Source organism: Oenanthe melanoleuca, chromosome 4, assembly GCF_029582105.1.
Source record: "Oenanthe melanoleuca isolate GR-GAL-2019-014 chromosome 4, OMel1.0, whole genome shotgun sequence".
Taxonomy (NCBI): domain Eukaryota; kingdom Metazoa; phylum Chordata; class Aves; order Passeriformes; family Muscicapidae; genus Oenanthe; species Oenanthe melanoleuca.
Window position 1 is genome coordinate 45,140,960 of NC_079337.1, and position 15,204 is coordinate 45,156,163.

Consider the following 15,204-nt stretch of genomic DNA (forward strand, 5'->3'; position numbering starts at 1 on the left):
TCCAATGTTGTTACCAGCATCCATGTAGCTGCAGTTTGGGCAGCACGTTCACTAACCCATCCAGGCTGTGAGTGCAGCTTTTCCACAGAGCTGTTTTGCAGCTTGAGGTTTGCTGAAGAAAAGCGTGTCCTGAAAGTGGGTGAAAAGAACAACAGTGTTTGTCTTTTAGTTGCTGAAACAGATGGGCTTTGCTTTGTTTTTTCACAGTAAAATTATGTGTGCATTAGCCAGTTTTCTATTGAGTCAGTGACATGGTTTTTGATAGGACATACCAAATCTCACCCAAACTTCCATCAATTTATGTATAAACAAAATGCAAGCTGTGGTCAATGCACCCAGTCTGTAACGTGATCTAGACAATGTAAAAAGATTTGGTCGTGTTCAGATGTACATGGCTGTGAAGTTTTTCCATCCTCATATTAGGAGGACAGTATCACTACTCTTACTAATTGCTACATATTTATTACTACTTATTTCAGAATAATTTAAAAATATTTTATTTTCTGTTGCACACTACTCTTGACAAAATCATTCAGTAGCTTTGGGTCATATTTTATTTATGGATTTGCATAGAAAATAAGGACAAATCCCTCTGAGTCTACAACTGACTTCATTTAGGTTTTTTTGATGCTGCATGGTTCTCTAGATGAACTTTACTACTCTCAGGCAGCAGAGGGCGGTGCTGCCTTCCTGCTGAAGTCTGCAGTTCCTCGAGTGGAATTGTCTCCTATTCTTTGAGATTTTGGTGGAAGTTATGGAAAAGAATGATTCTCTAATGTGTGTAGGAAGTGTATTTTGTTTGCAGTGGATTTTGTGCTCATTGTACATTTCTGTATTGCTCTGAGATCTCTGGCAAGGAAAAAAACCATGTGGTGTCTGTTCACTGTTTAACAAGCACATTGGTTCTTAACAAATAATCTCAGCTCAAATTAATTTACTTTTCTTAATAAGAGAAAACATATATATTTATTAATGCTTCCCTCCAGTAGAAGTTTCCAGCCCCTGAGGGGATTTTCACTGTGGAATGGGAACTGTTCACAAGTGACAAAAGTAGTAGCAATTTTCTTAAGGAAAATTTTGCTGTGAGTAGATGCTGTTGCTGTACTATGCTACTACTTATGTTGGATTGTTGTTATACCTCCTATAGTGGAAGAGATGTAAAAAAAGAAAGAAACAATGAATGAAGCAATCTGTAAAGTCTTCCTGTGTTTTATCAGGATGCCTGCTGACAATATGTAGAATGGAGAATAAAAGCAAACACCTTAGGACTTGTATAACAAGCAAATCTACTGTCTAATTTTTTAATATTTGGACAGTAATTTTAATTTGTGCAGATACTGAGTTGGTTGTTGGGGGGTTGTGTGTGGGTTTGTTGTTTCTTTTATTTCTCTTTGGTATTTAATTTTGGAAGTATTTTTAGGGGATTGATTTAGTTTGAGCTCTTACATGATGTGGCATTTAGAACAAGCAATTTTTCACTTAAGAACAGACTTAAAATTTCTTTTCAGATTGTGTATTTATATAAAATCTGTGCTTAGTGGAAGTATGATTCTACGTGATGTTTAAGCTAAAAGAATATTTCTTTTAGCTAAAGTCTACAGCCTTCTCTTAAATTATTTTACATATATTTAGAAAAATAATTAACTCATCATTTTTCCATTTCTAGATTCTTAAAAATAACTCTCAGTTTTCTCAGGTTGTGTGTCAGAAAAATCACCTGTCAACAGTTGGTGCCATCCCAAAAAAGAATCTTGATATTCTACCTTTTTTTAACTGTTATATGCATTTGAATTTCATAGCAGTAGTACATGTATGCTCTTTTAAAATCATTTAAATTCAAGTTATTCTAAATCTCTTTTATGAGAAACATTAATTAAAGCTGATACAAGGCAAATGAAGACAAAGAAGGAAATCTTTACTGGCTATGATATCAATTTATCTGCCATATATAATTTTCTTCTAGTTGCTTCATTTCATTAAATGTTCTAGAGGAAGGAAAATACTCTGGTTTTGCTTCCTTGTAGATATCCCATATTAGGCTTTCTTTCATGGGCATATTATTAAACTCACTTTGTGGGTGGTGGGTTTTTTTGGTTTTTTTTTCTTTTGGTAGGAATTTAATGGTATGTTTTAGTATTCTGAGTGGGTTTTAGTTCAGGTTCATTCATAGGGGGCAGACCATTTCTCTGCCTCTAGGTAAAATTTTATGTAAAATTTCATGAGATTCATCTTTATGGCTAAACACCTTATAAAGGTTTCCAAAATTACCTTGCCCTGTCGATTTTTTTTTTTTTTTTCATATTCTAATTGATTTATCTGTTAACTGCTTTTATGTATTTGGGAGATTTCCTGGAAAGCTTCTGAAAGCTGTTATGCCTTTTTTTCCTTTCCTTCCTTTCCTTGTCCTGTGGAAGACCTGGAGTGTGAAAATGATGTCTTCATATTTCTTCCCCCCTATTTAGCTTTCATAAAACACTTATGGTTCTCATCTTCCTTCTTCATTCTCCAGCTCATCAGTGTCCTGGAGTTTGTGGCTACTTTGATGTTTGCCTTTGTAGCAAGAGTTCTGGCCCCCATATAGCCATTTCAGAAACTCATTCCAACTGTAGAAAACTTTACTTTGTCATCTGGATTTATTACTCAGATCCACAACAGAGAAATGGAGGAAAAAATGATGAAGGTTTAAATTAATTGAAAATTTTCAGTTTTTGGCTGCAGTGTCAGTTGATTCCAGAAGACTGTTGTATCTTACTGAGCTCAGCTGAAGCTCTGCTGGGTGCAGCCAGAGGGCTGGAATGTTCCTTCAGTCTGCCCTCTGAAAGCTGCCATTATTGCCTGGCTGGCTTCATCCTTGCCTTTGTTTAACAATTCCTCTCATCTGTGTACTCTAGGCATGCTACTGGAAGGGGTGCTCCACTTCTGCCTAAGTGCTTGGCTCTAACTGGAGATAGTGGTTGTGTCCTTATCTGGTGGAAGACTAACTCCTGGTAAAAAAAAGTCTCACCACCATTAAGGAATGGTACAGCCCTAGGGCTAATTGCTATTATTGCCCCCATCTCCTACTTACATTGCTACTGAGAGGATGTTCTGCTCTGAGGAGGGAGATGGAATAGATTGTGAAAGGGTGGAATATTAGGAACATTAAAAGCTTTGGTAATTGGTGTGTACATTCTGGGTATGGTACTATTCTCTGCTTCAGACTGTTTTTGTTAGACCTGCTGGCTTTTCCTCCTTTGGTTGCCAGAAACATCCATCAGAGACAGAGTAGGATGTTTGCAAGGGGCAGTAGGAGCCAGGTGTTCAGACTACTTGACGTGGTTGTGTTAGTGCTTTAGCCAGCATTTAGCTCTGACACAGGGGTGTGAAAAGGGTTGGATATGATGATCTCAAGGGTTTCTCTTCTATGCCATGCTTGATGTTCAGCCTGACATGCAGACTTCTTTTCAGTCTCAGTGAGTCAGGATGATAAGGATTCAAAAGTCTTGTGAATGAACTGGATTTTGCAGTGATGTGATGTGAAGTAGTATTTTTTTGGGTGAAGCCCAGAAAAATTTATATAGGCAAATGGATTTAAATGGCACTTTGTGTGATTGACGGAGATAACATGGACAGTACTGAAGGGAGGCTGGCCCTCACTCTGCCCTGTAGGGCCATCTCTCTTCTTTCTTTTCAGTTCCTGTGTTCTGCTCTTTGTATGATGAAGCCACTGGCAAAAGACAAGAAACTTTTTCTATTAATTCCTTTTCTTCCATTTTGATATTTGAATAATTTTCCTGTAAAGAGAGATGTGTGGTAGGAGATTGCAGTGAGGGCTGTAGAGTTCAAAGAGGGTAAAGGAATGGGTACCCTGCAAAGCTGTTCAGTCAACTGCAACTGCAACATAAAATCACACCCTTAGTCTAGTCAAAGTGAGTTATGTCATATTAGCCTCTTGTGTAATAACATCACAAATAGTTTTTCTCTGTGAAGTGATCGTGAAATTAAGAAAAAATCATTTTTTTTGACAGCATCACCGAAAACGATCTTTTTTTGTATAAGTATTATATAACTGGCAAATGCTATCAGCGAGTTTCCTCTAATCCTTTTGTATGGAGGGACTTGTACTATTCAGCTTTAGGCAGGTAACCCAGGTAGGAATTTACGCTGGTTTCAGTACCGATAAAGAGTAATGGCTTCTAAGTAGGTGTTCTGAAGAGTACTACAGAGTTCTGTTAACTGGAGTTTGACCTCAAACTGGAAAGTACAAATGTGATATAAGACATTAAAATCTTAGTCCTGCTAGGGAGCCATTTCTGCTACTCCCTACCTCTCCTGGGAGTTATAGTTGATGTAGTCAGTATTTGCTTTGTAGAGTTTCTGGCTTGCAGGTTGTTTTCCATTTTTCAAACTGTAAAATATTTTGGGTTTATGGTAACCATAACACAATTAAGCCTGTGAAAGCAAACTATTACTGTCTTCTGCAATAATAGCAAAGTGGCCTAGGAACCCTTAATGGAATACATGAGTGTGATTCAAAAAGATGGAGCAAATGACACAAAAAGATTTGAGAGTATAGTAATCTTTCAAAAAGAAAGGGAAATTATGCTGCAGAAGTTAGCTTGTTTAATGAAATGTGCTTTTTTTCCTGTTACAATCAGTGCAAAACAAATTTGTGTGGATGCATTGTTATGTGGACAGAAACCAAAATGATACTTAAAAAAAATATCAAATAGAATTTCACTGGTGTTTTCTCTTTTATGAAGATACTGGAGAACCAAAATTTCTCTGTAATAATTCTGTGTTTCTGTGTGTGTAAATATACATATCTCACACATTACATATGTGCAATGTTTATATATATATATTCCACCTGCAACTATTTATTTATTTATTTGTTTTTAACTTTTAGGTTAGTCCATTACCATGTCACTCTGCAGATCCCTACTCATGTAAGAGATTTTGTGGGCGGCTTCTTGATTGTCAGAATCATACCTGTATGAAAGAATGTCATCATGTTACTAAATTGAACAGTAGTGCAGGTGGAAATAAGGTAGGTTAATTTCTTTTTTGCTTTGTTTTTGTGTATTTTATATGGATATGTATTGTCTTCAGTATTACTTGGAAAATAAAGAATTTGCAGTTGGAAGGGAGAGATCTATTCCAGATCCTGCTGGAAGACTTGCATGTGTGCTGTTCCCATTGATGCTGTGACAGTTTGCTATTGTAATTTCCTTAGACTATAAATCTGACACAGTATTACATTTTTTCCAAATTCTATAACTTTTTGTGTTGACATTACTTGGATTTCATCAGAACCTTATTTAACACCCTTGAGACCTAAAGTAACATAAAGTTACTTTTTGTAACTGTCAGGGTCAAGGAAGCTACTGATAATCTCTATATGCAAATGCATTTGCAATCTGCTGGGGAAACTATTTACTGAGGAGAGTTTAAATGGAATGGGAGACTGGGAGACCTTTAGGAGAGCATTGGAAATGCTGCAGAATTGATGAAGACTTTTCAAAATACTGTGATAAACATGAATATGTCATCCATGTCTACTAGAAATGTTCATTTATGCAATTAAGAAGTTGGAGGTGTTAACTGATGAAGATAACATGAAACAAAAGTACAAAGCTTAAAGTTGTTCATGTTATGAGCAGTTAGAGCCACATATATGTGTTTTGTGGTTTGGGAGAGTCATGATTTGAAGGAAAATGGCTTCTCAAGGTTTTTTTAAGGATTACTTTAGAAAAAGATGCAACATGGGCAGTCTGGGCATTTAGAAAACAGAGAAGCATTCATTCAGTTGAGTACAAAGCAAATGTTATATTTTTACTAGCTATTTTTTTTTACTTAAATAGCGTAATATCTCTGTGAATTAGTGTCCTGAAAGTGGTGTTCTCATCTAATAACTGTATATTGTAGCTAACACATTAATCTATTTCTGATTATGGGAATTTTTCTAAAGAGTATGGGCTGTTAGTGCAACTGGTGGAACAGTAACTTGCAGCAATAGTGACATCAGTAAATTGTGAGAGTGACAGTTAAGCATCCCCAGTTCTGACTATAAGAGGCTACCTGCCTGCTGCCTCAGTTAAGCCAATTAAAATGTGAATGAGTCAGGACTATTCCTAGCTCTATTTTGAATGAGGCAATATATTCTCAGAAAAATGGGAGTCTATGTACCTGCAAAGCATGGGTAAATCTCATTTCTCAATTTTCTTCAAATCTTATGAACTCAAGTTGGCGTTGACCTTTAGAGCTTTTGTTCTCTTGTTTTGGTAGACTAAATGTAGTCACAGCTGATTAAATTTCTGGCTTATATGTCTGAGTAGTGATTTTTCTGTCTGGAATTTCAGTTTGTCTGCATGTTGTGGTATAAAAATGTTGTAGAAAGGCCAGCTACTTGCTTTTACCTACCATTAAATGTTACATGTCAGTTTTCTAAATGGTTTTAGTTGCTGTTGTTTTCTTAGATTTGAATTTTTGTGAGTTAAAATTTGTAAACAATCATTGTACAAAGATTTCTCTTTAAACTTCAGCAAAAAATGTTCAACTAGAGAAGGAGAAGGAAAGGGGACTGGGGAAGAGCCATGAAAACCTTAAAATTCTTACGTTGTTATTTTGAACAGGATAAAGTGGAACATTGGTGTTGGAGTAGTCCTTTTGGGGAAGCTTCGTGTAGCTTCATTCTTGGATAAATCTGCTTTACTTTGGCTGACTTCTTAGAAACTAAATATTGAATGTGATAGTGGGCCTTAAATACTGTGCTATGTAGGTTCAGTTGATAAATCATGTCAATCTGGGTGTATTTGATCACAGACTGGGGTTCTGGAAGTTTTGTTAAGAGTATGCCTAGAAATTAAGGTTTATTTACTATGCTGTGATGTTCATCACCTTGTGCCAGTGATCATATCACCTGGAATGAGAGTGACATCACAGCTCTGGTAGATTTGTGTAGTCTGTGGAGTAGAAGCAAGACCTTAGGCAGCTCCTTGGATATACCCAAGTTAATAAGCCTTTTTGGATTATAAAAATATACTTTTTGGATATAATCTTCTTTTTGGAAGATAATGCAGAGTATCATATGTGTATGGAAATGGAATGACTACAAGTTTGCTTCTTAAAAATCGAGCAAACCAACCCCTCTCCCCCTGTATTAAAGAGTAGTATGTAATGACTCAAGCATTACAAGAACATGGTGTCTGGGATGAGTTAGTTTTGAATATGTAATGACTTATTTTTCTAACAATTTTCCTTTGAGAATTATCAGGGGTTATGGTCATCTTCTAAAACACTAATATTAAGGATGTTCTTTTAATGTCCAGGAGGGAAAATAGAACTTTCTTTGACTGACAAACACTGGTATTTCTGGTTTTCTCTTAAAAAACATGTTTTAATAATTACTCTTGCTTGTGAAATATCTTACTGAATAGCTTGATTCTCATCACCCCAACTCTTTCTTCTGTATAACAGGTCGTTAACGACACCTAACAAAACAAATACTTGGCATTTTCTTTAGCACTTTGTTTTTATTTTGTTAGGCGGGTCCCGAATGTTCACAGTGTGAAGAGGAGTGCACCAAGCCCCGGCCAGCTGGCTGTCCTCACCGATGTGCTTTGCCCTGTCATCCTGGGGATTGCCCATCATGTCTCCAGATGCTTAAAATAAAGTGTCACTGCAAACTATCAGTATTGTATATTGAATGCTTGTAAGTGTCAGAACACAGCCCAGCTTTTCATTTGAATGTTATTAACTGGAAGTAATTTAAAATGTCTGGGGATGGAAGCTACTCTTATGGCAATTTATAAAATTTCTCTTAATTATAATTTCTAAGATAATTTTTTTTCTCTATTTAAATTTTGCAGGTATTTTATTTGGTATGACTGCTAAAATTGCTATAAATGCATGGATTCTCATGAACAGAAATTGTTGTTATAATACAGATGAACCTTTGAATTATGTAAACAGTTTGTAATCTACATAACATTTGTTCTATATGTGCTTCTTTTGGAGTATGTAAAGAAGAATTTTATACAAGTATTAGAATGAATGTAGTTAGTCTAAAAGGTCTTTGTCTTTGCAGTTAATATCCTTCAATTTCTAGCTGTTTTAAATGAAAAACTGCTTAGTTTTTCAATTTGTACACCTTTTTAATCATTTGTATGTGTGGATAGACATTAAGCTAGACTTCACAAAATATAAGTTGGAACTTGGGATTGTTCTGAAAGTATTTATATTATGCACGTATATTTTTCTTTGTTCATTTTTTTTAAAGTACCTCAAGTCCTCTACATTTGTGTGGATTTGTCTGTAAAACAGGACAGTTCATATTAGTCACACAGGATGTGGACAAATGAGTCCACTTTTCTTTACAGTGAAATATACTAAAAATACACCCCTAATTGCATTGATTTTTGTTGTTTTTAAATTGAATTTTTTAAAACATGAATACTTTCTTTTTACAGAAAACTAACACAAGCTGATTTAAAAGAAAAGGAGCTTCTTATTTCCTGCAGAAATCAGTGTCCAAAAGAGGTGAGCCATATTAAAAAGAAAATACTTGAGTTGATGGGTATGTGAATATAGGCCAAGCAGTCTAGAGAAGCTTAGTCTAAGTGAATATGTTAAATGATAGCTGTGAAGGTGGTTAGTGAGCTGCACTTGAAGGATATTAATTAATGTATTGCTGTCAACTAGGGCAGTTATATTGAAGAAACAGAGGTTTGTCTCCAAGGCACTAATGGCTTGGATGTTTGAACATGCAGATGAGGTTGAATGTGGAGGAGTATATCCTCTCACATGGTTAAAAACTGGTCATTAATTTATATCTTAAAAATGATAGGATGCTGTTTGATTAGGAAAAATGCTGAGAATTGTGCTTGCTGTTCTTATGTAGGTTTAGAATCCCTGTCTGTACAATTCAGAGGCTAAGGGATTTTATACTTGATAAATGTGATGAGCTAATAATGCCCTGGTGTGTTAGTGAAATATATGTTAAGTAGTGTAAAAAGGAAGACAAGTTAGTCTCTCTGCTGTATCTGGGTACATCTAAAGGTTTGCTGTGAAGAAGAGAAGAATAATATCCTTACTTCATGATACTTAGATTATGAGCCAGTAGCATCAGTAAAGAAGGTTCCTGCTCAATACTGGGTTTGTGGAACAGGGTAGGAGCTGGTTGGAGAAGTTACCAAATTTTCATCAGAAGCAGCTTAGAAATGTTTCAGGATTTCTCTTGCGGCAGTGTTACCCCCAACTGGGTGTGAGGGATGGGCCAAAGTACTTTTTGCACAGTGCTGCTGCTTGTGTGCTTTTCAGAAATCCTTGTCTTACTTACCATTTAATGTTTTTTCCTTAGTTGGCATTAATTATGCTGAGAGTGACAGCTCTTTCTTTACTCCATTTCCCACTGGACAGTTAGGAAATGTGTGAAGTGGAAAAGCAGGAATTTCATTAACATCCAGTGTTCATTTATATTCAGTGTTAGAAAGTTCAAATTTGAATCCCTGTCTTTATTAGAAGGCTTTTTATTATTATTATTTTGAGTAAATGCAAAAATTTTCAAGATTCTGCTTTCCCAACAGTGTCTGTTCCTCTGCTTTTCAGCCAAGATTGTGTTAACCCCAACAGGAAGGCTGTGCTTTGTACATACTTGTGTCTTCTGCTTTTTGTCCTTGTAGATGCCTGATGGATTTTATTTTTCTGTAAATAAATATTCCTGTCACAGTTTTCTCATCTAGATGTCTAAAAGCTCTCTTCCTGGTGGGGGAACACTTCGGGATACTTTTTAATTGTCCATTTACATCTTAATTCTGTCCTTTCATGTCCTTCTCTGTTACTTTGGTTTTATTTGCTCCAAGACTTCCTTCTCTGTATTTTCAAGAGTGCTTATAATCTCTTATAATGAACTGTATCTTCTGTATTTCAGCTTCTCTTCAAAGATTTTTTTTTCCTGTGGCTCATCATTGATTAGTGTAACTGTTGCAATTTTTCTGGACATATTCCCCAGACTTAGTCTGGGATTTAAAATCCAGCTAGCAGTGGTCACAGACTTTAGCTTGCAGTTCAGAATTGCTCCATAGGTAATGTCTTTTTTACTTAGTTTGGTGGGATATGAAATAAAGAGTATGGCAAGAGAATTTACATTAGTTTTATAAAGCTTTAACTTAATTTTAAAATTCTAGCTCCTATAAATGTTTTGGAAAATAAGGTTTTTTGCAGCTTCTGCTGTTCAGGGAATTGTTCTAGTCTAATTGATGATGGAAAAATGCATGTTCTTTCCTGTGATGCTAGCTCTAGCTCTTACTGTCTTTCATTAAATGTAGAAGTTCCTAGCTATTAATACCTTCTTGCTTCAGGTAGTTCATCTTTGTGTTACAGTTCGTCCTACTTTCTTCAGATCCTACTTTGGTAACTACATGGGTACTGTATTGGGTTTTTTACCATTTCTTTGTCTAAAAAATCTGTTCCATTTCTATGAATACCAAACAGTTCTAGAGATTTTTTTCTGTTTTATAAACAAAATATATCTCTGCAGCTTTGAGAAAATTAGATACTTGTATCATAATACAAATTATACTGATAGTCTCACTTGAAGGAATCATTGATAAACACAGTTTGAAGGGGCAGCCTTAACAGATACCACCCTGCCACTCCCACCACCACCACTACCCAGCAAATACAGGCCAAGCCCATGTTGTTGTTTTTAAGTTTTTGTCTTGTGAGACAAGAACTTTGAAACAACTTGGCCGGAGATAAGTTCGATAGGACTACTGAATTTAGAGTTTTTTTGTGTAGTTCTGGAAGCCTCAAGTAAATTTCTTGAGAATTTTGTTATTCAGTGTTGGAAGCTGACATCGAGTCATTCTCAGAGCTCAATGAAGTTGGTATTTGCTATAAATCAGTGTGCACTATCACTCCTAGCTGACCATAGTGCAACTTAGGTTCAATAGAATGCGATATTTTACTGCAGTCATCATTTTTTAGAGGATTTTTGTAATGGAAATTGCAGTAGACTGTATGCTACCATATTTGTTTTACAGTTATCGTGGTACATTTGGGGATAAAGAAAACCAATTATATTGTCTGGTGCTTTGAAAAAAATGCTACAGAAGTTTCACGCTTTTCTTTTGGCTATGGCAGTATAAAACTAAAAAGAATTACTTCCAGCATTACTAGTACAGCACACATTTCCTTTCTGCTTTAGGGACAAACAGTGTCTTTAATACTGCCACAGCTGTTATATATATTTTAATTAAAAAGTTAATTCTCTTGTTTGGTAATAATAACAAGATATCCTGTTGAAGGATATATAACTTTTTTTCTTAATCAGGGTGATTAAATTCTTATGATCATGCTTGCAGATGCTTTGAGACAATTGTTACATAGAAATTTTAATTTCTATCAGTTTTCATTGTTTGTTTTCCTGTCAGTATTTGTGAATCTGTATTTAATACTTTGTTCCATGTAGTTAGTATTTTTTTGCAAAATAGCCATCCTAAGTAGTTTTACTGTGCACTCTGCTTTTGTCTTGGTGTGAAATATGGGACTCCATTATGATAAATTTCATTTAACAGTAGGAACAGTGCCACTTTCCGCACTTTACTTGGCACTGGTGATGCCACATCCATAATCCTGTTTTCAGTTTTGGGCCCCTCACTAGGAGAAGGACATGGAAGCTGGAAAATGTCCAGAGAAGAGCAGCATTGCTGGTGAAGGGTCTGGAGCACAAGTCTGATGAGGGGCTGAGGGAGCTGGGGTTGTTTAGGCTGGAGGAAAGGAGGCTCAAGAGGGACCTGATTGCACTCTACAACTGCCTGAAAGGAGTTTGTAGACAGGTGGAGATTGGTCTAATTTCACACAAGTGGCAGTGCAAGAGGAAATGGCCTGCAGTTGTGCCAGTGGAGGTTTAGGTTGGGTACTGGGAAAAATGTCTTCACAGGTGGTCAAGTGTTGTACTGTACCCAGGGAAATGGAAAATGGTAGAATCATCATACTTGTAAGTGTTCAAAAAATGTGTGGGTGTGGCACTTGGGGGCATGGTTTAATGGTTAACTTTGGGGACCCAGTGATTTTAAAATTCTTTTGCAGCTGTAACAATTATGTGATTCTATAAATTTTAAAAGTGTGCCTATCTTTTTGGTTTTTTTAATGCATTGAATTAATTAAGCATTCTGGAAATAAAATTTAATTCTGTAAATACACAATGCAACTGTATGTGGATTGCAAAAAATTAATTCTTTCTTTGGAAGTGCTAAAATTTTTTTGTACTTAGTTTTTGGGATCGGTGCTCAAAAGTGCTATTTTCTTTAGTACCAGACTTTTTTCTTTATTATCAGATGTGTATTAACAGGCTGTGCTTATTACCTTCTGTTGGAGTGCACTTAAGCCTCCATAGGTGTTGATAGAGTTTATCATCGTCAGGTATAATGTTAAGATTTAAAGGCATTGCCTGTGGGAAAAGTATTTATAGGACATTTTTTGTTAGGATGTTTTTTTCAGAGCTATGGATTAAATCCCTTCTTCTAATGGTCTTGCCATATCTAACATTGTTGGAGAAAGCCTGATAATTTGGGCTTTAGTCCAGAAGCTATTGACAAGAGATTTTGTACAGTAGAAAAGGATCTAAAGGGGTCACACACTTTCTGTTTTAGTACCAAGTAGTTCAGTACTGACACTTAAAAACAAGCAAAAAAAAAAAAGATCCTTTCCCATTAAATTTTTTATCCAGCAGCAAAAGAAACAGAATGGTTGCTTTTGTTTTCTGACATCGTGGGGAAATGTTGTTTTGCCATTAATTTTATAGCTTTTCTTGGTATTTTTTTTTAGTGTTGGTTTTACAGTGGAGGGAGTAAGAAGTTCCCTTTACAGAGATATAGGACAAGAAAAAAGCTTGCAGGGAAGCTTAAATGTATACCTTTGCTTTTCAGTATTGGATTAAACATACTCCTGTTCTATAAATATTTTGGTCTAATGGTGTCTAAGAATTATATTGCAGCAGCACTTAGAGGTTGTCTTGAATTTGCAGCTCTGACATGTCAGTTAGGACATGACTGTTTGGGCTTTGACACTATTAATGAAAATGTGCCTAATTATTATGGAAGAGTATGCTGGAAGTAATAGTTCTAACCATGGCTTTGTTCTAGTTAGCATGAGGTGACACAGGTGAGACTAGATGGAGTTATTGTATATGATGCTCCTCTGTAGGGAGCCAGGAGCCAGGCCCTCCTATGGCACAGTGTTCATGCAGTGGCAAATTGGTTTTGCAAAGAATGTGGTCACTTTTGGGGCAACTTGGCCATTAGACTCCATGTTCTGGGTGGTAGTCTGACCTTGGTGTCATGCAAGACTTAGACAAGTGTCTCCCTTCATATTTTCAAAATGAGGCAAAATAATTTTTTTATTTCAGGGAAAAATATTTGCCGAAGATCAGTTGTGCCTGAAAAAACCTAAATTCCTCCTTTGATAAGGTGACCAATTTATATATTTTTGCCTCCAGATAAAATGAAGAGATGAGATCTGCTGCATAAGGCTTCAGCAGAGTGAGTCAATGCTACTTAGTGAATATCTAGTTCAGATACAGGAGAGAGTTAATACCAGCATGGAGGTGGCTAAAGGAAACAACTGTGTTTGATTATCTTTTGGAAAAAAACCACTCAACTCCCTCCTGCAAAACAACATCAAACTAAAGAAAAAGTTGGAGCAAAAGATATTAACAATAAAGAGGATTTCCCAAGGACTGAGCTGACACTTAACTTTGCATTGTTTTCAGTAATGACCTTGGCAGGCATAAACTTTGTAATTTTCTGATGAAAACTTGTGGGGTGTTGTCAGTGTATGAGAATTGAGGAAGTCCATCTGTAGAACACATGTATTGGGGTCATGTTATTAAATACAGAAAAAAGCAACAACAATAAGACCATATATGTGAAGCTTATAATAAGCTCCCAGGAAACAGCAGATATTCTTATTTTCACAGTGTGATGAGCTGGAGAGAAATTCAAAGAGAGCTGAAGATGTTTTGGGGAAGGTGCTCTACTAAGAATGAGGTGCAATTAAGGCATTGTACAAAGTCCCTCTTGCTGAGATGTCATTTGAAATATTACATGCAGTTCTGGCTGTGTATTCAAGAAACATTGATTGAACATAGTTGAAATTCAATTAAGGGAATACTTATGATAATAAAGAGCCTTTTAAGAAAAGACAGAAATACTTCAATATGAGGTAAGAACTGCAGCTTAGATTACCTAGAACAAACCTAGGAAACTCAAAAAAAAACAACTCTTGCATCTTGTAGTGAGCTCCTGGAGCACCCTCCTTAGTGAAACAGGAGAACAGGGTCAGAATGGGGGGACTGATTTCATGGCAAGCTTTCATCCAGTCCTGGAAGGATACATGAGGTACCTGCCTGTAGGAGAATTGGATTTCAGGACTGAACACAGTGACTTAAAGGTTCCTTCTAGTCCTGTATGAAATGTGCTGAAACAGTAACTAAAAAACTGAGCTGAAGCTACGAAGTATTTATAATAGCTTACATGGTCATGAAGACATGTATATGTGTTCCATAAATTTAGTCTGAAATATTCATGTTCTGTTTAGGTGTATGTTTCATGATACTAGCTCAGATGTTGTGCCAGTTTCAATGGACTTCTGAGAACCCAGATTTACTGTACCCACCTGGGTTTGATAGTTACTTACTATTTTCGTTCTTGTGGATGAAGTGATGTAGTATGTTGTATACATTTTGAATTTTTAATAAATGTGAAAAATGTATCTTAAAATTGTACATCTTAGAGTTATTTTCCAATTTGTGTTAATCACTTGGTGACAGTGAAGAGGTGAAATTTCACTTTTAATAAAGAACACTGTCTAATGCTATTCTCAGTAGATGGAGGCTTTAAAACTCTCTGTAAGTAAATTACTTAGGTGTCTTCTGTGTGATTCCACCTTTGGTTATTAACAGTATTGGGTTATTATTTAATTGAAAATTAAAAACTGTTACTATGAAGACTTCATATGAGGATATGAGCAAAGAATATTTTTAGTCAAGTTCTTAACAACGAAAAAAAATCTGTTTACTTTCCTGACATATTTTATCTAATATAATGCTGGGAGCACTGCTACATTCTTATCACTCAGCATACTTAAATTAGTAACTCAATTCTTATACAGTAAATGAATGATAATATTTTCTTTGTAAGTTAAAAATTACACTGGCAGTAA

At 35.8% G+C, this 15,204-nt stretch overlaps 1 protein-coding gene across 1 annotated transcript in view; it reads left to right on the forward strand.

Moving 5' to 3' along the window:
- NFXL1 (nuclear transcription factor, X-box binding like 1) overlaps positions 1-15,204 on the forward strand; it is a 44,894-nt gene that overhangs the window by 16,605 nt on the left and 13,085 nt on the right. The window contains exons 16-18 of the mRNA XM_056490225.1: positions 4,889-5,029; positions 7,527-7,693; positions 8,451-8,520. Coding sequence (XP_056346200.1) covers positions 4,889-5,029; positions 7,527-7,693; positions 8,451-8,520 — 378 coding nt within the window. The remainder of the gene's footprint in view (positions 1-4,888; positions 5,030-7,526; positions 7,694-8,450; positions 8,521-15,204) is intronic.